Source organism: Elephantulus edwardii, unplaced genomic scaffold (genome assembly GCF_000299155.1).
Source record: "Elephantulus edwardii isolate Elephantulus edwardi_28Jun2011 unplaced genomic scaffold, EleEdw1.0 scaffold00045, whole genome shotgun sequence".
Taxonomy (NCBI): domain Eukaryota; kingdom Metazoa; phylum Chordata; class Mammalia; order Macroscelidea; family Macroscelididae; genus Elephantulus; species Elephantulus edwardii.
In genome coordinates this window covers 15,270,077-15,290,284 of record NW_006399795.1, presented here as the reverse complement: position 1 = coordinate 15,290,284, position 20,208 = coordinate 15,270,077, and the positions used below count along the sequence as shown (strand labels likewise).

General features: G+C 57.3%; 1 protein-coding gene across 1 annotated transcript in view; it reads left to right on the top strand.

Moving 5' to 3' along the window:
* The window catches only part of PLCH2 (phospholipase C, eta 2), a 30,329-nt gene that overhangs the window by 3,412 nt on the left and 6,709 nt on the right, over window positions 1-20,208 (top strand). The window contains exons 3-18 of the mRNA XM_006885820.1: window positions 787-1,029; window positions 1,208-1,338; window positions 4,365-4,535; window positions 6,127-6,220; window positions 6,398-6,601; window positions 6,802-6,922; window positions 8,548-8,719; window positions 9,061-9,168; window positions 10,528-10,686; window positions 11,389-11,394; window positions 15,420-15,512; window positions 15,926-16,008; window positions 17,504-17,601; window positions 17,867-18,049; window positions 18,305-18,412; window positions 19,533-19,657. Of these exons, the coding sequence (XP_006885882.1) occupies window positions 787-1,029; window positions 1,208-1,338; window positions 4,365-4,535; window positions 6,127-6,220; window positions 6,398-6,601; window positions 6,802-6,922; window positions 8,548-8,719; window positions 9,061-9,168; window positions 10,528-10,686; window positions 11,389-11,394; window positions 15,420-15,512; window positions 15,926-16,008; window positions 17,504-17,601; window positions 17,867-18,049; window positions 18,305-18,412; window positions 19,533-19,657 (2,099 nt within the window). The remainder of the gene's footprint in view (window positions 1-786; window positions 1,030-1,207; window positions 1,339-4,364; window positions 4,536-6,126; window positions 6,221-6,397; window positions 6,602-6,801; window positions 6,923-8,547; window positions 8,720-9,060; window positions 9,169-10,527; window positions 10,687-11,388; window positions 11,395-15,419; window positions 15,513-15,925; window positions 16,009-17,503; window positions 17,602-17,866; window positions 18,050-18,304; window positions 18,413-19,532; window positions 19,658-20,208) is intronic.

Sequence of the window (20,208 nt, the reverse complement as noted above, 5' to 3'; positions counted from 1 at the left end):
TGTTAGGAGGCCCAGGCCTCTGTCCTCCCACTCCCACTGGTGCCCAGCATGGTAGGTGGTGGCCTGAGCAGTCCGCTAGCAACTGTAGGAGGGGGATGGGCTAGCTGGCCAGGCAGGTGGTCTGGCTGCTCCGTACAACCTCATTGCTTCTGGACCAGGGCGCTCACAGGAAGATGAGGCTCCTCCCTTTTCCAGGGGTGTCTTTTTCATGCTTAAAGTTGAGGCACGGAACCACACTGCCTGAACGAGGGGAAGGCTGTGGAGGAAGACTTGGCTGCCCGAGCACAATGCATTGTTTCCTTCTCCCAGTTGGAACCCCTACTCTAAGTGCACCCCTCATTTATCAGGTGATCTCTCACCAGTGCAGGTTAGACAGGGCTCAGGTGGGAGATGAGAAGGTGGCTGTGTGGAGCCCTGGAGGGGAGGGGGTCGTTATCACTCACCAGCTCCCAGGAGGGTCCCTCTTTTTCATGCCTGAGCTTCTGCCCCGACCCCCTAGAACCAGAGTTGTGCCCTATGGGGGTGAGCGAGCTTCATTCTCATGTCAGAAAGGAGCCCCCAGAAGTGTAACAGGCTTGGCGTTTGAGGGCTTGGAGGGGCTGAGACTTGGTGCTGAGCTGTTGCTATGGCAACGGCCCATCGTTGTCACACGGCCCAGGTCACTAGGCCCTTCAGAAGAGATCTCAAGCCCTGTGGGCTCCAGGTTATGGGCTGGGGACTGGGTGTGGGCAAAACCAACAGGCTAAAGGCACTCGGGCTCCACTGACCCTTCTCTGCCCCCTGCAGTCTCCATTGACTCCATCCAGGAGGTGAGCGAGGGCCGGCAGTCCGAGATCTTCCAGCGCTACCCCGATGGCAGCTTCGACCCCAACTGCTGCTTCAGCGTCTACTACGGTGACCACCGGGACTCACTGGACCTGGTCTCCTCCAGTGGGGACGAGGCCCGTATCTGGGTCACCGGCCTGCGCTATCTGATGGCTGGCATCAGCGACGAGGACAGCCTGGCCCGTCGGCAGCGCACCAGGGACCAATATCCTTGGGGTGAATCAGGGCAGGGGCAGGGGCAGCACCCCAACCTGTCCCCCTCAGGCCGGTTCCACCCTGGGGAAGCTCTCAGTGTGAGGGGAATGTGTGAGGGATCGCGTGCGCGGGAAGTGGGTGGTGCCCTTGCCCCTGTGGTCGATGTTGGCCCTTAACTCGGCCCCAAAGTGGCTGAAGCAGACGTTCGACGAGGCCGACAAGAACGGGGACGGAAGCCTGAGCATCGGCGAGGTCCTGCAGCTGCTGCACAAGCTTAACGTGAACCTGCCACGGCAGCGCGTGAAGCAGATGTTCAAGGTGGGAGGGGGCTTCCTGATGGGGGCGGGGCTCCCTGCAGAGATGGGGTGAGGGGAGCGGTCAGCCTTGCCTGAGAGAGAGTCTGCTGAGTGAAGAGGGATTGTCTACAGTGAGCACAGGGACACAGCTAGGTAGGTGCTGCTTCACCAACCCTGGGAATATGGAACTGGGTGCCAACCACTAGTCTTACCCTGGGGACCAGACTGGACTTGGGGTGCAAGAGTTGACTCCTTGAGGGAAGTACCCAGAGGAGGCCATGGCCCGTCTCCATGGTCCCCTAACAATGCCACAAAGGAACAAACCCAGCCCAGCCTGGATCCCATGTGCTGTAGCAGGTGCCACCTGGCCACCTACTTCTACCATCTCCCGGCCTCTACAGCCCCCTATCCACCCCGCTGCTAGTTGTTAGAAGTTATGAAAATGCATCCCCAAGACACTTCAGCCAGAGCCGCAGCCTTTATTGTCTGTAATTAGCTTCTGTCTTTCTGGTACCCCTGCTGAGGCGGGGGGAGCAGGGCTGTCAGCAGATCCTGCTCCAGGTGGGTGGCAGCACGAGGCTGGGCTGGTCTCAAGCCCCACTGCCCCGTCCTGGGCTTCACTGCCTTGCTTCCACCTGGAGGAGGGATCTGAGGGTGATGACAGGCTCTGCACCCCACCCCCCGGCTCTGCTGCAGCCTGACAGCTCTCCTGGGGTGCCCTGGGCTCTTACAGCTTATCTTGAGATGGACATGCTGGTTGTGCTTGGCTGGAGCGAGGCAGCCGGCCTGGATCAGATGTGCGTGGATGGAGAGGGGTACAGGGGTTGCTCTGATTCTGCCTGTGAGGATGGGGGGCGGGGTGGGTGTGTCACCCACCAACTGTCCACAGCGCGTCCCTGCGCTGGGGACAGCTGTGGAGTTGGTGGCCCTTCCTGGGAGGTGAGGCTTTGTGGGGTATCAAGCAATTAGATAGGAGAGAAACTAAGCCCTCTCTCAAGCAACTGTGAAGTTTCCTGGCTCCTGGGGCTGAGATCCCTGGGAAGAGTCCTGGCTGGAAGAAGCCCATGGGGGCTGGGGGAGGTGTGTCTGGACACTCCTGACCTCGATCCTCTGTCAGGACACCAGGCCCTGCCTCATGGTGTCCCCATGCATCATGGTCTGAAACGCCCATCCCAGCACCATCCCCGTGATGCAGCGTGGGTTAGGCTGTTAGCATCCATAAGATTTTTTTTTTTTACTGGCCAATTTTTAAAAGATATATCACTAGACCTTCCATCTTAGTCAATCTTAGAAAGATCTGCTGAAACCCATTCAGTGTCATGGCAACACACAAGCCTCCACCGAGATGGGTGCTGGCTCCATTGCCTGGGACCTGAACCTGGTTCTCCAGCACGGAAGGCGAGAATTCCACCACTGAACCACTACTGCCTCACCTCAGACTCATGGCTGCCTTTTAATCTATGTCGGATGCACTAGGGTCTTCCTTTAGCATCCGGCCAGGTCCCTCACATTGACCTGGTGCTGCCCTTGCCTCAGTTCTCAGGTCCCAGAGGGAATGGTGAAAAGCAGGGTGCCTGCTGCCAGGCCAAGTCCTGTGCTTGGGCACAGCCAGAAGGCACACCAAGGCCCAGGCTCAGTAGAAGACCCACTTTCCTGGGGGTAGGATGTGGACAGTGGCCACCACACTCATTGGGATGCTGCCAGCTCAGAAGGGACGTTGGAGGACCTCCTCTCCTGCTGTCCTCCAGAGGGCTGAGTGTTGTGCTGTCCATGGTGCTGACAGCATTTCCTGCCCTGCTCTTCTGATCCCTCAGGGAATGAGGGCTCTGGGCTCTCACCTGCACATAGAAGTTAGGTTGTCCTGCCAAGAGCATGACCCCTGGTATCCTGCTCTCTCCCTTGTCCAGACTTGTTGACAACCACAGTGGGCTCTTCTGGGCTCCCTGGGAGATCCTAAGAGTAGCTGTTGTAGTTCCTCACCTCCAGAATCTCCTAGGGCCCCAAGTGCACCCACCCAGGGCTTCTCTGCCTTGCTGGCATGGTGGGCATGGAACTACTTCTATGTCAATGACGCTTTGTCCCTTAACAGGGATAGATGAGGGTCTAGAGACTGGATACCTGCGGCTGCTGGCCTGGTTTCCTAAGCTCATCTGCTCTGCAGTGTGCAGAGGCCAGGCTCTGGGACTGCTGGCCAGATACTCCTATGGGGTGAGGGACTGAGCTGGGTGCTAGGCCGAGTTTAGTGTTTCCAAGCAGATCTTATTCCCAGTCCAGCCCACTGGGGCTCTCCTTTTTGAGGGAGCTCAGCTCCTCTACTCAAGCATCTCAAGCAGCCTTTCTTCTACACTCCACCTTCTAGAAGCCTCTGAACACCTCAGGCATCCTTTAGTCTCCAGCCACTGGAATACCAGGGCCGTGCCTTGTCCCTCAGCCTCCCAGGGTCTGGCATGCTGTCAGTGAATGCAATAAGCATGTGGGTTCACCAAGGACCACATACACTCTCTAGAGTCCCTGGTGGGTCTGTGTGTGGAGTCATTGACATTGCCAGGAAACCCAGAAGTCTATGGGGGGCATCTTGGGAGTGAAAGGAAGGCAACGGTTGTGAACAGGTCCTGCTTGTCTCTGCTGGGGAAATGGGGGGCCTAGGCCTCCCAGGCTAATGAACGTTCCTAATTGATGAGCGTTGGATTAATTAGAGGTTCAGCGATGTGGAAGCTGGGGTGGGTGCTGACTCTCAGGGAGCATCATGGCTTGACTGCAGATTGACCCTGGAAGACACAGAACCAGGGTTCAGATTTGTGTCTGAAAGGTCTGTCCTAGTGGTTCTTGGTGACCAGAGGCAGGAAGACAGGCACTGGCAAACACTCTGCTAGGATTGCCCAGGGTATGGTGACGGAAATTGGGGCATGGTAAGATGTCAGTGCAATGGGAAGCAGAGGGGTGGCGGAAATGTGGTTCTGATGGGCCAATGAAGGACTTGGGCCTGGAGACCTCCTGTGGCTGTGCAGTGGTGCAGACGGGGAAGCAGAGGCCTTGCTTTCTTTGCAGGAGGCAGACACAGATGACCAGCAGGGCACACTGGACTTCGAGGAGTTCTGTGCCTTCTACAAAGTGATGTCCACCCGCCGAGACCTGTACCTGCTCCTGCTGGCCTACAGCAACCACAAGGACCACCTGGACGCCGCTGACCTGCAGCGCTTCCTGGAGGTGGAGCAGAAGGTGAGGGTGAGGGAGGTCCAGTGTGGTCCATTCGGGCCTCTGTGGTCCTGAATTTGCCTCTGCTGATGACACTCAGGGAGCCTGTTTTGTGGGCAGAGCATTTGCTGTTTCATGGTTTCTCCATTGGGGCCTCTCAGTGATACTGTCCTGTCCACAGCCACCCAGCCTTCCAGGGGGGACTTGGGTTCCATAGCCCTGACTTTGGGGACTGTCTCCTATTTACCCATGCTCCTCACATAGGTCTGACTGGCCCCTCCTCAGGGCCTGAGGGGCCACATTGTCCTGATAACTGCCCTACTGGTCAGAGGTTCAAGGGTCTATACCTTCACTCCTGGGCCCCTCTGGTGTGTAGACTCTGAGCTGGTCAGCCTTGCCTGAAGGTCCACCACATTGCAAGGTGGGGCAGAGCCCGCTGGAGGGAATGCTCCCATAGGAGAGATCCCCACGGAGTGTGCCCCTCACCCCAGGACTGTCAGGGCAGTCACCCTGAGAACCAGCATCATGGATCCTCCCGATCACAAGACCCTCCTGATGACCCTTAGGAGGGAGATGAGAAGTGCCAGACCTCAGGCAGCCTGTCACACAGTGCCTTGTGCCACGTAGCCGTGAGCACAGTCAGCCTTGTGTACCTGCCCCCAAGCACAGGTGTCATGAACAACAAGGAAACATCTGTTGTCTGCCTGCAGATCCTCCAATGCTCCCCATGCTGGGACCCCAACATCCTGCCTTTCATGGCTGCCCCTGGGCCCACTTTCTGGCACCCCTGCCTTGCAGCTGTCAGGGTGCCAGGCTCCTGTGACTGGAAGCCTCCAATTCTGCTGGCTCGTTCCTACTGCTCTGAGCCAGCTTCCTCCCTCACATGGCCACTGTTGGGCATCGTAAAGATCTGGTGACAGCAAGTCCTCTGTCCAGGCTCCTGGCTTCTGTGGAGGAGAGAGCCGAACTAGAGGGGCGGGCAAGCCTGACTTTCCCAGCCTGACTTTTGCTTGCAAGCTTTCTAGAACCTTCTTCCAGTTTGCAGCTCACATGGTACCTACCAGGTGGGGTGAGCCCTGGCAGGTCTCCTGGGCTCTGGCCTCCTCAAAGGTCTGTGGTGGGTTTTGTTCTCCCTCCTCTCTGCACCCTATCCTAGCACATGCCCCTGGGCACCAGGATTCTTGACAGCCCCACAAGGCACTGGATGAGTGCTGGAGTAGGGACAGGGGAGCTACTTGGCCTCCTGTGTTCACGGCCATTTTACGGACAGCTGAGAACCCAGCTTCCCATGAGGGTCACCTGCAGGGGCTTGGAGTTAATAGTTGAGAATTTCCCAATGTTCCTAGGGTCCCCCAAAGCTAGGATACAGTCCTAGCTCTCTGCACCTGCCCACATAGACACTTTGCCATGCTGAGCCCACCTGGTGGCCACTAGCCCCTGAGTCTGTCTCAAGTCAGGTGTTACTGGGGGTGGTCAGAGAACCCCCTCCCTGGGGTGAGAAAAAGTGCACAAGGTTAGGACGTAGGAGGCCATGGAGATGGGAAGGGCTGGAGGGGGCTGTCTGAGGCTGGCCCAGGTATGGTCTAGCCTGGGTTCACATGCTCTGTCTGCCTAGATGACAGGTGTGACTCTTGAGAGCTGCCGGGACATCATTGAGCAGTTTGAGCCCTGCCCGGAAAACAAGAGCAAAGGGGTACTGGGCATTGATGGTAAGTGGGGGCCATCCAGGGTCCACGGTCCTGGGGAGGCTGCTGGGGGACACTGGCCACAGTATGAGCTGGGTATGGGACACTGGCCTGAGCTGAGGACCCCATGAGATGAGCCACCAGGGTGACCAGTCTAGGGGATAAACAGGGGCGAGCCCCACCCCTGCCTGCCATCCACAGGCTTCACCAACTACACTCGCAGCCCAGCTGGCGACATCTTCAACCCTGCTCACCACAGCGTGCACCAGGACATGAGTCGCCCGCTGAGCCATTACTTTATCACCTCGTCCCACAACACCTACCTCGTGGGTGACCAGCTCATGTCCCAATCCCGCGTGGACATGTATGCCTGGGTCCTGCAGGCCGGCTGCCGCTGCGTGGAGGGTGAGCAGTGGCCGTCTCCTGGGGACCCCATGGGGTGGGGTGGGGTGGGGTGGGGTGAGGAAGTCCTGGGGACCTCCCCTCAGTGCGGTCCCTGAGCTAGTGGACGGGCTGGGGCCTGCAGGCTCCGAAGCCTGTGTGCTGGGGGTGAGGCGGGTGTGGCCGACGCCCCAGCCCTGACGTCGTGGCCTGTCTGCCCGCAGTGGACTGCTGGGACGGGCCTGACGGTGAGCCCATTGTGCACCACGGGTACACTCTGACCTCCAAGATCCTCTTCAAAGATGTCATCGAAACCATCAACAAATACGCCTTCATCAAGAACGAGTGAGTCGGGGTTCTGGGTGGTGCAGATGCTTACGTGTCCACGACTAAACGGAAAGGTTTAGAGGTTTGAACCCACCCCAAGATGCCTCCAAAGACAAACCAGGAGATCTGCTTCTGCAACATCACAGCCCCAGGAAACCCTGCACGTGGCGGTGGGGGTCATCACGAGTCACAGCTGATTTGCTAGAAGTGAAAATGAAAAGAGGCAGAACACAACGTTAACAGTGAGTGGCTGGGCCGGAGGGCTAGCCTGCCCCTCTTTTTCATCTTTGAGGGAGCAGTGGCTGTGATAGGCTCGGCTTGATGGGGGCTGGCTGAGTGGTCTCCCATTGAGGAGAAAGGGGCAGGCATGGGTAGTGAGCCCCACAGCTCCAGCGACAAGGCCAGCAGTGCGGACTGGGCAGCTAACGTGATGGGTATGTGCAAGCAGTGTCTGCCCACGCTCACTTGACGTCCGCCCCAGGATGTCAGATTCCTGAGACGGCTTCAGTACTAATTACCCCCAAGAAGGCACTGTGCATCCGGACTCAATTTGTTGTCACTCAGCTGTGGCCACAGACACCGTAGAACAAAATTCAATTTAGTTTCTGGAAATAGAAGACAGCCTTCCTCACTCAGAGAGTTACCTTCAGGTCTCCACTAAGCAGGGCTGGAAGGTGAGGAAGAAGCTAATCGAATAAGGCAGGAGGAGAAGTGTGTTGACTGAAGAAATAGTGACAGCAGGGTCCTCCTGAAAGGGCAGCCTGGACTGTCTGAGCTGTCAGGGTGGACAGAGGAAGAGGCTGGGGGCAGCAGGTGGAGACAGCAGGCAGCTCAGGGCAGCCACCAAGTAAGCAGGGCAGCGAGGGGCTCAGGACAGGCATGCACCCAAGTGTCCACATCTGCTTTGCAGGCCCTTGAGCCCCCACGTGGGTTCCCAGGCTTGGTCTCTCACCTGAGAGATGGGAGGAGGTGGGAGTACCTGTGCCGGACCTGCTTTCCTGCTCCTCCTACAGCCCTTTCCTGCCTCTTGCTCTGGTTTATGCTATCTCCTTTGGGCTCAAAGTTTCTAAAAAGAACCATAGTTACCTTTGGGTTAAAAGTCCAAGGAAAACAGGCATGTGATTTGAAAACACAATAGCAACAAGCTGCGGAGCTTATAACAGAACATCCCAAGCCTCACTCGCCATTCTGCACCCACCTGCACGTCACAGCCGTGTCCTGCCAGGTGGTGTGTGCCAGGCTTATGCCTTCTTCTCCACGGGGCCAGTGGCAGGACCCCAGCCTGTTCAAGGACAGTGTCCCCAGTGTCTATGTCAAGAGGTTACTTTTCTCGCTGTGTGTCTCTTGCTCCGTGTCATGTCTTGGTTTAGTCTGCATTATATTTTTAACTGTAGATTTCACGGATGTTGCCTTTTGTTTAATCATCTTTCTTTTTTTTCTTTCTGAAAGATGAAATACATGTCTTCTTTCCTCATCCTTGAGTTCTCCCGGGTCCTCTCTTACCCACTTGTCAAAATTGTTGCTGGGTACCCCTCGGAGCATCTCCCAACCTCGTCTGTCCGGGTGTCTTGATGAAGGGCCCCTCCTGATGAGTGGTGGGAAAGCCCTGTCCTCACTCAGCCTTTCCTGCCCCGGGGCCACAGGTACCCAGTGATCCTGTCCATAGAGAACCATTGCAGCGTTGTCCAGCAGAAGAAGATGGCCCAGTACCTGACGGATATCCTCGGGGACAAGTTGGACTTGTCGTCTGTGAGCGGCGAGGACCTCTCCATGCTTCCCTCTCCAGAGATGCTCAAGGGCAAGATCCTGGTGAAGGTCAGCCCTTGCCCCTCCCAGGGCCAGCATCGGACCTGGAACCTGAACTTGGGAGGGCTCTCCTCCAGACTCCACCTTGACCTGCCTCAGTCTCCCCATGTGTCACATAGTGGCCGCGGCAATCTCAGGATGCGCCCGCCCCTAACATGCACACTGAGTCACCACCACCTTTCCATACCCTGCCTCCTGGCCTCTGGTCTTCGCCCTGCCCTGCCAACAGAAGCAAACTTGAGAAAAGCCAGGCTCCTTGCCAGTTGCTCCTTTGGGATGTAGGTTGTCAGTGCTTCCTCCAAGGCCCTGAGGTTCCCGGAGCCCCTCCCACGATCTGCCTCCTCCCCCAGGGGAAGAAGCTCCCAGCCAACATCAGTGAAGATGCCGAGGAGGGCGAGGTGTCTGATGAAGACAGTGCCGACGAGATTGACGATGACTGCAAGCTTCTCAATGGGGATGTGAGTGGGGCCTGGGTGGGATGGGAGGTGAGGACGGAGCAGAGATGGGACAGCCCTGGGCTGGAGGTGGGTGGTCTTCATCCTGAGGAGGGGCTCATGTCTCTGCTGTGGAAGTCAAGAAGGGAGGTGGCTGGACAGGGGACATAGAGACAGGAGCCATGGGAATTCCCAAGCCGGCCAGGCTGCTGGTCCATCCCTGCCCACCCCACTGCCTTCACTGGAACGCGTGCTCTGTGTTGCTTGTGGCACTGACGTCAAGGTGAAGAACGCATCTCTTGGTTTATCTGATGATTATTAGCAGTGAAAAGTCCCTGGCCTCAGACCACCCTACCCATACATACCAGCTGGACTCCCGCCCAAGTCCCCTCCCCAGCTCTGGCTCGACCCTGGGATGGGGGTATTCTGCCCAGCTACCTGGTCCCAGCACTGGCCCCACCCAAAGGTGCTCCCAGAGGACTTCATAGGTGCAGAGGTATCTATGGAGAGACCCCCTTCCCCACAGGGGGCCCTCTTGAGCTGTCCCTTCTCTCTGTAGCTCTCCTAGTTTCTGCTCCTTGTGGCCACCTGGGCTGGGGCCCGTCGAGTGGAAGCTGAGACGTCAGCCAGGTTCTCACACGGCATTGGGCTGGGGGCTCTGTAATTAACGCCTCGCTCTCATGGGTGCCTCTGCGCTGAGCCTGAGCCGCTGCTGACAAGGCAGCCAGGACTGTATCTCTCCCCAAGGGGCCATCGGATGGGAAAATAATTGTGCAGGAGCCTTCCCAGCCTCTCGGCTAATTGTTTTAGAAAGCCCTGAGGCAGCGGATCCTTCCGCTTGAGGGGGGTGGCTGTGTGTTCTCATCATTCAAGGATTTGGCACAGCCGCAGTCCTCAACGTCCACTTGCTCCATGTGGGGCTTGGGGGCCTCCTGGGCTAGGCCCTGGCCCTGAGCTGCCTGAGGTCATGAGGGCCATGTGGGCATCATACAGGTACGAGGTGCCAGATCAGCCCGTAATGCCTAGCACCATCATCGCTGGTTCCAAGACTGTGAGACCCCAGAATCTGCACTTCTCAATGCCCCCCAAGATCCCAGGGCAGGTCGAGGATGTACTTACTTCACCCCTGCCTCTGAGGTCCATTGGGCTGGTGACCACAAATGGCCTGCAGGGCCCTGGAGAAGTGGCATCCTGCATTCCCAACCCCAGGAAAATCACGTGCCCTCTGCAATCTGCTCTGGGGACAAGCGATCTGACCTGCATGTTGACAGCCAGCACAGCAGGGCCTGGACGGGGCTCCAGCAACCCCAGCCGGCCAGCTGAGTGCCCTGCTGCTGCCAGTCTGGGGACAGGCGCCAACCGGCCGCCGTCTGGCTCTTACAGGCCTCCACCAACCGGAAGCGTGTGGAGAACATTGCAAAGAGGAAACTGGATTCCCTCATCAAGGAGTCCAAGATCCGGGACTGTGAAGACCCCAACGACTTCTCTGTGTCTACCCTGTCCCCTTCATGGAAGCTAGGGCACAGGGCTGAAGGCAAGAAGGTGAGGCTTGTGACACAGGTCTTCTTCCCCAGAGGCACAGGTTTTAGACCCACCAGAGGCCTGGCGAGAGACCCAGAGAGTGCTGTGCACGCGGCATGTGGGCACATGCATACACACACCTGCATGCACACACATGCTCTTGTAGACACATTGGTGTGCACATGTCCACACCTCAGTGAACACACATCTCATGTACACAGCTGAATTTACATACCTATATGCATACACACACACACACACACACACTTTTGTCCACACCTGTATCCACACTCTTATACACATACTTGCATATATAACACATGCAAACAATACACATCTTGCATTCGTGTGCACACGTGCATATTCACATGTATACTTGCACATTCACATCTACATGCACACATATGTATGCACATGACACACACACACACACACGCTGCCTGTAGTCATGAGGCTCCACTGCCCACTGGCCCACTGGCCCATCCCCAGTGTCCTCTTAGACAGCAGCGACTAGCTGTGTTTTGATTGTCCATGCTGGGCACGAAATTGCGCCGTTTACTCTGTCACAGAGCTGCTCAGCCTGGGGCTTGGTGGCAATGCCGGTGTGGTTGTTTTCAAGTCAGTCTCTGGCAGTTCCTCTGTCATCTGATAGTCCTGCGTGTCCCCCTGGGGATCTGCAGGCAGCTCCCAGCCCATCCTCTCTGCCTTATCTTCAGGCTGGAGGGGCAGGCAGCACTGGGTGACCACAGTTCCTCACAGAAGGAGATTTACCCACCATTGTGTCCCAGTCCCTGCCTTAGGAAGGGGTCTTATGAGTGGCAGGGAGAGGCCGAGCAGGGTCTAAGAGCTGAACCTATCTGAGAGCTGTCCAGGGAGGAGTGTTGTGTGACTGGCAGGTGGCTTGGCCGCACAGGGTAGTCTCAGGCTCCTTCCTGTGGGATTCCTGGGAGGCAGAATCTTCTAGCTCCCCCACCAGAATGTTCCAAACCAACGTGGTGCTAGCCATGCCTACTGGCCCCAACAGCAGACCCAGCCAATGGCAGAAGGATGGAACTCCTTTGCCCAGCACCCTCTGCTGAAAGCTCTCTGTGCCCTCGTCCCCCTTTCTACCTGATGTCCCTCTGCCTGGTGCCCCCTACCCCTGCTGGAGCCACTCACATCCCTATGGAGCACTCAGTCACACAGAGAGTGGCCTTAGGCAAACATGGGCAAGTGAAGGGGGGGGGGGCGCTAGCTGGGGAGTGAAGCTGAATGCTGAATACAACCAGCTGGGAAGGGTGGCTCCCCACTGAGTGGTCTGAGAGCTGGGTCTGTGTGGGGGCTTTGCCAGGCTGGGGGGGGGGGAGAGGCAGGTCTATGGGGTTGGTGAAAGGGGCGGGGATTGGAGAAGTCAAGCACAGTGGGTGTGGCTGCCTCTCTCTCTCTCTGGAGAGCCAACTATTAGCGTGCTGGCTTGCCTGTCCCTTCCCTGCAGACCCTTGCCACTTTCTAGATTTAGGGGGGAGCATTGGCGTCTCCCTGTGCCCCCGCCAAGACCTGTATTTTTAGACGTGGTTGTTTTTGTTTCCGCCCACGAGAACGCAGCACCAGGCTGCACAGCTGACGCCAGGGAACTCTGTGACACTTAGTGCAGGTGGCCCCAGCAGGTCTCGTGCTTGCCAGACGCTCACTTATTCTAGTCCCCAGACAGGGCGGTAGGACATGCAAACACCAGGGCACCTGATGCTCTGAGGTGGGTGGTGTGAGGGGCTGGCCTTGCCAAACCGGAAGGGAGCTGGTATTACACCTGGAGCCCTGGGGGTGCACACTTGAGGTTGCACACTTGGGGGTCCTGAGGTCCGAGGGTTATAGAGGGACATACAGGGGTCCTGGAGTGTGAAGGAGAGCAGTTGATCTCTGAGACCTTAGGCCTAAGTGGCATTTGGCACCAGGGTGGGCAAGGTCTCCTGAAGGTGGAGAAGTGGGACTCAGGTTGAGCCTTGAGGCTGGGAGGCTGGGGATGAGAGGTGGATCCCCACGCTGACCAGCTGCTCCAGGCTCTCCCCCAGGCATCGTGAAGGGGGATGATGCAGCTTAGAATGGTCTGAGAGCCCTGAGGGGCATGGTGTAGGCATGCTTGTGCAGGGGTGAGGGGAGGGGGATTCTATTGTTTGCAGAACTCATGGAAGGGTGCAGACTCTGTGGCCTCACCACAGCCACTCAGGCCCCCAGGGGCAGGCACTGCCCTCTCTAGACCTGACCCTACTGACAGGAACCTGGGACTATCATGCTCCCTGTCCTATAGGAAGGTCCTGTGAGGGAGGAGGGGTCCCTGAGTGCAGCAGGTCCCCCATCACCACCTGAAACACCCTGGAGGGGAGGAACTGAGGGTACGAGGCACTTCTGCAGAGTGGCACAGCCCTTCTGCTCTTAGCTCATGGAGTAGCAAGGGGTGTGCCAGCGTCATTCCACCTTGGTCCAAGAGGCTTAGGCCGTCACTGGTGGTGCCTTCTCCAGGGCTGGTTCACCACTAAGCGAGTAAGCACAGATTTCCTTATTCTTACTGGTCTGTAGTGAACAGGTTCATGAGAGGGAGGAGGCACACGCAAGCGTGCACTTCCTGGAGATGCCATCCCTGCCAGGGACTGTATTTGCAAAAGAAGCTTTGATTCTGTAGCAAGATGCTATGGGGCTGAGAGAAACAGATGCCAGCCATTCCTAGAAGCAGAATCCTTGATGTGAAGGGAAAGATGTGGAATTGCTTGCTACAGAATTAGTAAGTAAGCACAGGTCCGCTGTGCTTGCTTTGCTCCGTTACCTCCAGCCCTGGCTGCTCCCCTGATTATGGCGCAGATTGGCAGGCGCCTGTGGCTCGTGGCAGCGGCAGTGGCAGTAGCAGTAGCAGCATTTTGGGTGATGTTTAAAGAGCAGTGGAGCGTGCCGGCCTCCACGGGCTCTGAGCACGGCTTCCAGGTCCTCCTGCACCCATCACATCATCAATAAATTAAGAGGACGAGAAGTCGCTGCTGGAGCCTGTGCAGAGAGACCGATCTCTCAGAGTGTTTGGGGACTTAGTATGTGTCTCTTACTAAGAGTCTGTGTCCAGGCACTGGTCAGTGTGCCACCATTGTGCGCTGAGGGGTGGGGGCAGAGGCGCAGTGGGAAGGGATGGCCAGGTTTCTGCTTCTGGAGAAGGGAAGAGGAAGGTCTGGGCTGTGGCCATGGGCTCTGGGGCACAGGAGTGGCCGGGGCAGCTGCTGGCCACGTCCACACTGACAGACTGTCTGACATGGGTCCGCAGCCAGCGACGTGCTCTGTCTACAGATGTCTGGCTCGGTGTCTGGCTGGTGGTGGCAATGATTTGATCGACTGTAAAGGTGTCTCTATACTTGCTGAATGCCTTTAAGGTGTGTTGGGGATGTGGACCCCACTTTCGGGTTAGATACCCACCTTCTTTCTGACTGGGGAGCAAGATATATGAGGCACTCAGCTCCACTTTCTGAAGGCCCCAGGTCATAGTCACAGGGGTGCCAGCTGTGGGCCTGCACAGAAGGCTGGGCCTGAGTCACAGAGAGAGAGATGGGGGCACTTACGTGCCAAGGTCCTGGGCGCTGGGATGGTGAGGCCACTTTGTTTTCTAGAGGGTCTAGGGGTGTTTGTAAAGTGTGGAGGGTGTCTTCCCCTTGGGGGTCTGAGCTTATTTATCACCCTGGGGAGCTGCCTTGCCAGTACCAGCTGATGACCCCTCCAGAGGCCAGTGCCAAGGCTACCCCGGCAGCTAGTTGTGAATGTGGGGTCCATAAGAGGCTGTTAGCCTCAGTTCCTCAGGCGGCTGACACTCAAGAAGTGACACTGGCCTTCACCAGGGCATGGAGGACCCACAGTAGACCAGAGCAGGGTCAGTGTGTCCAGGGATGTGTAGGAGTGCATTTGCAGGGGTGCGTTTGTGTGTGTGCGCGCGCACGTGTGTGTTGTGTGTGCGTGTGCACATGTGCATGCAGGGTGTGTGCAAGGGTGCGCACAGACCTAGACTTGCATGATTTAAGACACAGAATGGGGGACCCTTCAAGGCAGAGCTGGGCCTAGATGGGGGACATCTACAAAGGGCTAGTGGTGACAGGTGGTGTGGCTGCTGTTGTCTTGTGGGTGGAGGCACGTGGCTCAGGCTTTCAGGGCTCAGGCATGAATGAGTGGCGTGACCACCAGGCGGCGGGTGTCGGGGCGGAGAGCAGGAAAGGTGTGGGACACTAGCTTTATGAATGGCAGGTGGATATCCAGGCCTGCACCCCAGGAGCCCTCACAGGGAACAGAAGGCAGCGTTGAGACTTTGCGCTCACACAGCCCAGCTTCGCTCCTCTAATGAGTCTGCCTGTGTGTGCTGAGCCTGCTGGGCATCAGAGCACAGGCCTCCTGTGAGGGTTACATAAGCAGAGAGCCGAGGAATATTCCAGACACAGACTGCATGTGCGATTCCGTCATCCTCCGTGGGAAAACATTCAGCACTGAGAGCTCGGCGTGTGTGCAAAAATACTTCCATCAGTGCCTCCGTGCCCTCATTTTTGGTTGTATTTTCATTGGCAGTGGCCCCTATCCCACCTTCTCAACCCCCTCAGTGGCGTTAGGTTCTGGCCCAAGAGCCCAGCACTTCCATAAACTCGCCCAGGTCTGGCTCAGTCCTCCACTTCCTGGAAGGCCTCCTGGATCAGGCCTGATACCCCCCCACCAGGTTCAGAGTCGGGATCACATCTGCTACTCTTTCTCTTCCTTGGGCTCAGAGCAAAGCTGAAGAGGACGTAGACTCTGGGGAGGATGCCGGGGCCAGTCGGCGGAACAGCCGGCTCCTTATGAACAGCTTCTCCAAGCGCAAGGTCTGATGGGCCCCTGGACTGGGGGCCCTAAACCCATTGTCCTTCAGGTTGGGATGGAATGGGTCTGTAACCCCCTGGCCTAAATCTCAAACTCTTCTCTGCATCCACTATCTTCTGGTTGCATCAGAAGGCTGGCTGCAGAGGAACAGGGTGGAAGGTTGGGGTGTGGGAGATGGAAGAATAGGGGCCATAGTGCCCTTACCTGATGGCCTTCTCTGGCCCAAGCTTAGGGACCCCAGGGCTGGACTGAGAGACCCTTCCCAGGGACAGGTAGCAGAAGACCAGTGTCCATGGCCAAGTGTGGAAGGGTTCAGCTGGGGCCCAGGAGGGCAGCCCTTCCTCCTTGCTGCCCATGGACCTTCACTGCAGCCTATCTCATTCCTAGAGCTTGATATCTCCCTTCCTCTGTCCAGAAAAAAGGCAGCAAATTAAAGAAGACAGCCAGTGTGGAGGAGGGAACAGAGGACCTGGACTCCCAAGGAAGCCAGAGCCGAGGGTCAGTGGCATGCATGATACCCACACAAGCATCCCAGAAGGCACAGGGCACAGGGGGCTCTGGTGTGCCAGTGAGGAGAGAAGGGACCCCACCCTCCCACCCTGCCCAGGAGACAGTGGGAGTGAAGTGGATCATGCAGCAGGGCGCTGATGCACAGCCCAGTTCAGGAGCTTGGAACAACTGATGGGATCTAGTGGGGGATGTTGGCTCTGGGATACAGACTCAAGGACAGGATACCCTGATAGAGGCTAGACCACTGCTGTCTGCAAAATTCAGGCTCAAAGGAACCAGGGGGGGGGTGTCTGTGGGGCAGCTGGTGGGTAGAAACTAAGTCTCAGTCCTTTTCTCCCTGGGTTCTGGGTCCGGCTGGACACTCTCCACCCTCGCTCACCTTTACCCTCCAGGATTCCCTCTCTTCTGCTCCCCCTCCACTCCCAGGGTTCTGCTCCTTAGTCCACCCCACCCCCTAGCCTCACACCCTTCCAAAGGTCATGATCAGGGGAGTTCTGGTGGCCTGGTGGCAAGAAGCTACACTGCAATCCCAAAAGGTCATAATCAGCCTTTAAATGCCCCCACAGACAAATGAGATTATCCCACCCTCCCATCTCCCTCCCTCCATGGTGTGCATCGTCTGACCCTCCCTCCATGGTGTGCATCGTCTGACCCTCCCTCCATGGTGTGCATCGTCTGACCCTCCCTCCATGGTGTGCATCGTCTGACCCTCCGTCCATGGTGTGCATCGTCTGACCCTCCCTCCATGGTGTGCATCGTCTGACCCTCCCTCCATGGTGTGCATTGTATGACCCTCCCTCCATGGTGTGCATTGTCTGTCCCTCCTGCCATGGTGTGCATTGTTTGTCCCTCCCTCCAGGGTGTGCATTGTCTGTCCCTCCCTCCATGCTGTACATTGTATTACCCTCCCTCCACAGGTACCTCTCAGATCTGCCCTCTAAATCTAGGCCTACTTGTATCCCACTCTATCCCCTGTCACCTCTATCTATCCCTAACTTCTGTGCCCCACACTCTATTCCTAGTCACCTCTGTTTTCTATCCTTGGTCCCTCCAACCGCCCCCATCCTTCATCCCTTCCACTTCACACTCCCATCCCCAGTATCTCCCCATCCTTTCCATTGTCACAGCTGACACTCCATGTCCTTCAGCTCTGTTCTCACTCAGCACACCCTCGGAACCCCCACATTTCACCCTGACAGTTTCCTTCTGTCCTGGTCTCTCCTCCACTCAGAACCTTCCAGAAGCCCTCATTTCTCTTAAGAGGACTTCCTCCTGCTCCATGCCTGCCCCTCATTCCCTCCAGGACCTTGATCCCCACTGTCTGCTGGCCCTGTAGGGCTGAATCTGGGAATGTGGCCCCCCCATCCCCTGGCCCCCGTGGTCTGCAGCACCAGTACTTGCCATGTGCTCCTTTGATGGTGCATGTTCCATGGCCCCTGTGTGAACTCAGGCTCTTTAAACCCCTACACCATCCACCCCACAGGGTGACCCGGCAGAAGAAGACCATGAAGCTGTCACGGGCCCTGTCAGATCTGGTGAAGTACACCAAGTCTGTGGGAACTCATGACGTGGAGACCGAGGGTGAGCAGAGCTGGGCCTGGAGCAGACTGTGTGTGGGTGCCTGGCCGACCATGAGCCCAGTGTACAGTGGGGAAGGTTTCCTTCTTTCTGGGTGGCCCTTGATACTGGGGTGCATGTCAGGGAGACAAATGCACTCTGGGAAGCCCTGAGCCCTGCTGGCTATGACCTCACGGTACACGGTGGGGATCTTGGGGTGCACATGGAATGCACATCACCTGAGGCTGGTCAGCCTGCCCTCTGAGACCCATTGGTCTGCATTTCCCAGTGGCATCCAGCTGGCAGGTGTCATCCTTCAGTGAGACCAAGGCGCATCAGATCCTGCAGCAGAAGCCGGCGCAGTATCTGCGCTTCAACCAGCACCAGCTGTCCCGCATCTACCCCTCGTCCTACCGCGTTGACTCCAGCAACTACAACCCACAGCCCTTCTGGAATGCTGGCTGCCAGATGGGTGGGTGCCTGGGAGCAGCCCACTGGGGAGGCAGCGAGGGATCCCAGAATTTCCACCCCATCCCACCAGCTCTGGGCCGGATCCTCAGGAGAAACAGGTCACCAATGTATGGTGGGGCCTGAGATCTGCAGGAGAACGGCCGTGCTGGGCTTCAGGGGTGTGCCATCAGGAACCAGGCAATGGGGAATAGGGTGTCAGGTACCTGTGGTGGAAGGACAGCCCAGTGTGACAAGTGACCCACACCTTGTCCTGCAGTGGCCCTGAACTACCAGTCAGAGGGACGCATGCTGCAGCTCAACCGCGCCAAGTTCAGTGCCAATGGCAACTGTGGCTACGTGCTCAAGCCTCCGTGCATGTGCCAGGGTGAGGTGCCGGGACACAGGGGGCAGGCAGTATGGTGGGAGGGCTGGGCCAGGAGGGCCAAGAGCTGGGGGGGTGGGCACTGCACTAAACAATAACATAGACAAGCTTCTTCTGGTGCGAAGTCTGTGGAGTACTGCTCCCGAGATGCTGGGTTTGGAGGCCTCTCCCCTGCTGGGACAGGATCTTCATGAAAGACCTAGAATTTGGCTAAGGATTTGGAAGTGGTGATCAGAGGGCCTCTTCTTCTCTAAGGTCCCTAGACATTTACTGGTAGGTGTGGGCAGGATGGGTTGGGGGGTGCAGGGCCAGCTCCTTGCTATCCCAGCCTGTCCCCACCTTCAGGGCTTGTAGACTGATGTGCCCTGGGAGGCAGCTAGTTTTTTGGGTTATTTTTTAAAATCATTTTTTAATTAATTTTAATGAAAAAGGGATGGGCGTTTTTAAAAGCTCTCTCCTTCCCTCTCCCTCCACTCTCCTGCCTTTGCCCCATCCTCTGCTTTCAGAAGCTTCAGTTTATCCCTGACATGATGAAAATTACTTTCCCCCCCTCCATTTTAATCCTCATCCCTCCTCCCCTGTGCCTTCTTGGTTTGTATTTGACCACATTTTATCTGGACTTGTCCTCCTGCCCTGAAAGTTAGCAGCCTATAAACTTCCTATTGTGCTGCCCACGTCTGGGCTTGTCCATGTCAGGGTCTCCCGCCCCACAAGGCTTCCAGGGCCCACTCCTACCAGGGTCATCCTCCCCATCAGGGCTCCCAGGGCCCCTACACCACTAAAATCCCCTACCCTACAGGGGTTCCTAGGACCTAGTCCCCACTTCTCCAGGGTCCCTCACCCCGCAAGGACTTCCTGGCCCCTCCTTACTAGATGTCACTCCAAGCCTGGAGGTCCTGCCCACCACCCAGAGGCAGCATATCCTTGCACAGATGCCTGAGCCCCAGCTCATCTGTAGGACAAGGGGTGACTCTTGGGCTCAGAGTCACTGCTCAGTCCTCATCGTCTCCCACATACCACCTTGGGGTCCACCTGTTCAATGTGAGGAGGGAGCATCTGCCCCTTTGTAGACTGATGCTTGTCAGGAACCTGTGTGGGCTCAGCTTCCTGTCCTGGCCCTCAGGTGTCTTCAACCCCAACTCTGAGGATCCACTGCCCGGGCAGCTCAAGAAGCAGCTGGTGTTGAGGATCATCAGCGGACAGCAGCTCCCCAAGCCGAGGGACTCCATGCTGGGGGACCGTGGGGAGGTAAGGAACTGCAGGGCTCAGTGCTGCGGAACCACCGGGAGGCAGGGAGATCTAGGGCTCAATGCTGTGGACCGTGGTCGAGGGATCACTGGATGCTAGACACAGTGAAGAGGTCGGGGACCGGGAAGAGAAAGAGGGCTTGATGCCAGAGACTGAGGAGATAGGGCATCAAAGGGAGGTTAGAGAGCCACAGGCAGGTAGGGCTCATGATAGTCTATGCTGCAGTGCCTTAGGGAGGTTGAAATAGTTGCTGCTGGGACCTGTGGGGAGGTTGGGGGTCATGGCAATGGGGAGGTAGGGATCATGGGATGGGGAGCAGGGAACCATGCGATGGGGAAGTAGGGGCCATGGGGAGTGGGAGGTAAGGGTCATGGGGATGGAAATGTAGGGGTCATAAGGATGGGGAGGTAGGGGTCGTGGAGAGGGGAGGTAGGGGTCATGGGGAGGGAGAGGTAAGGGTCATGGGGATGGAGATGTAGGGGTCATGGGGAGGGAAGGTAGGGGTCATGGGGAGGGAAGGTAGGGGTCATGGGGATGGAGATGTAGGGGTC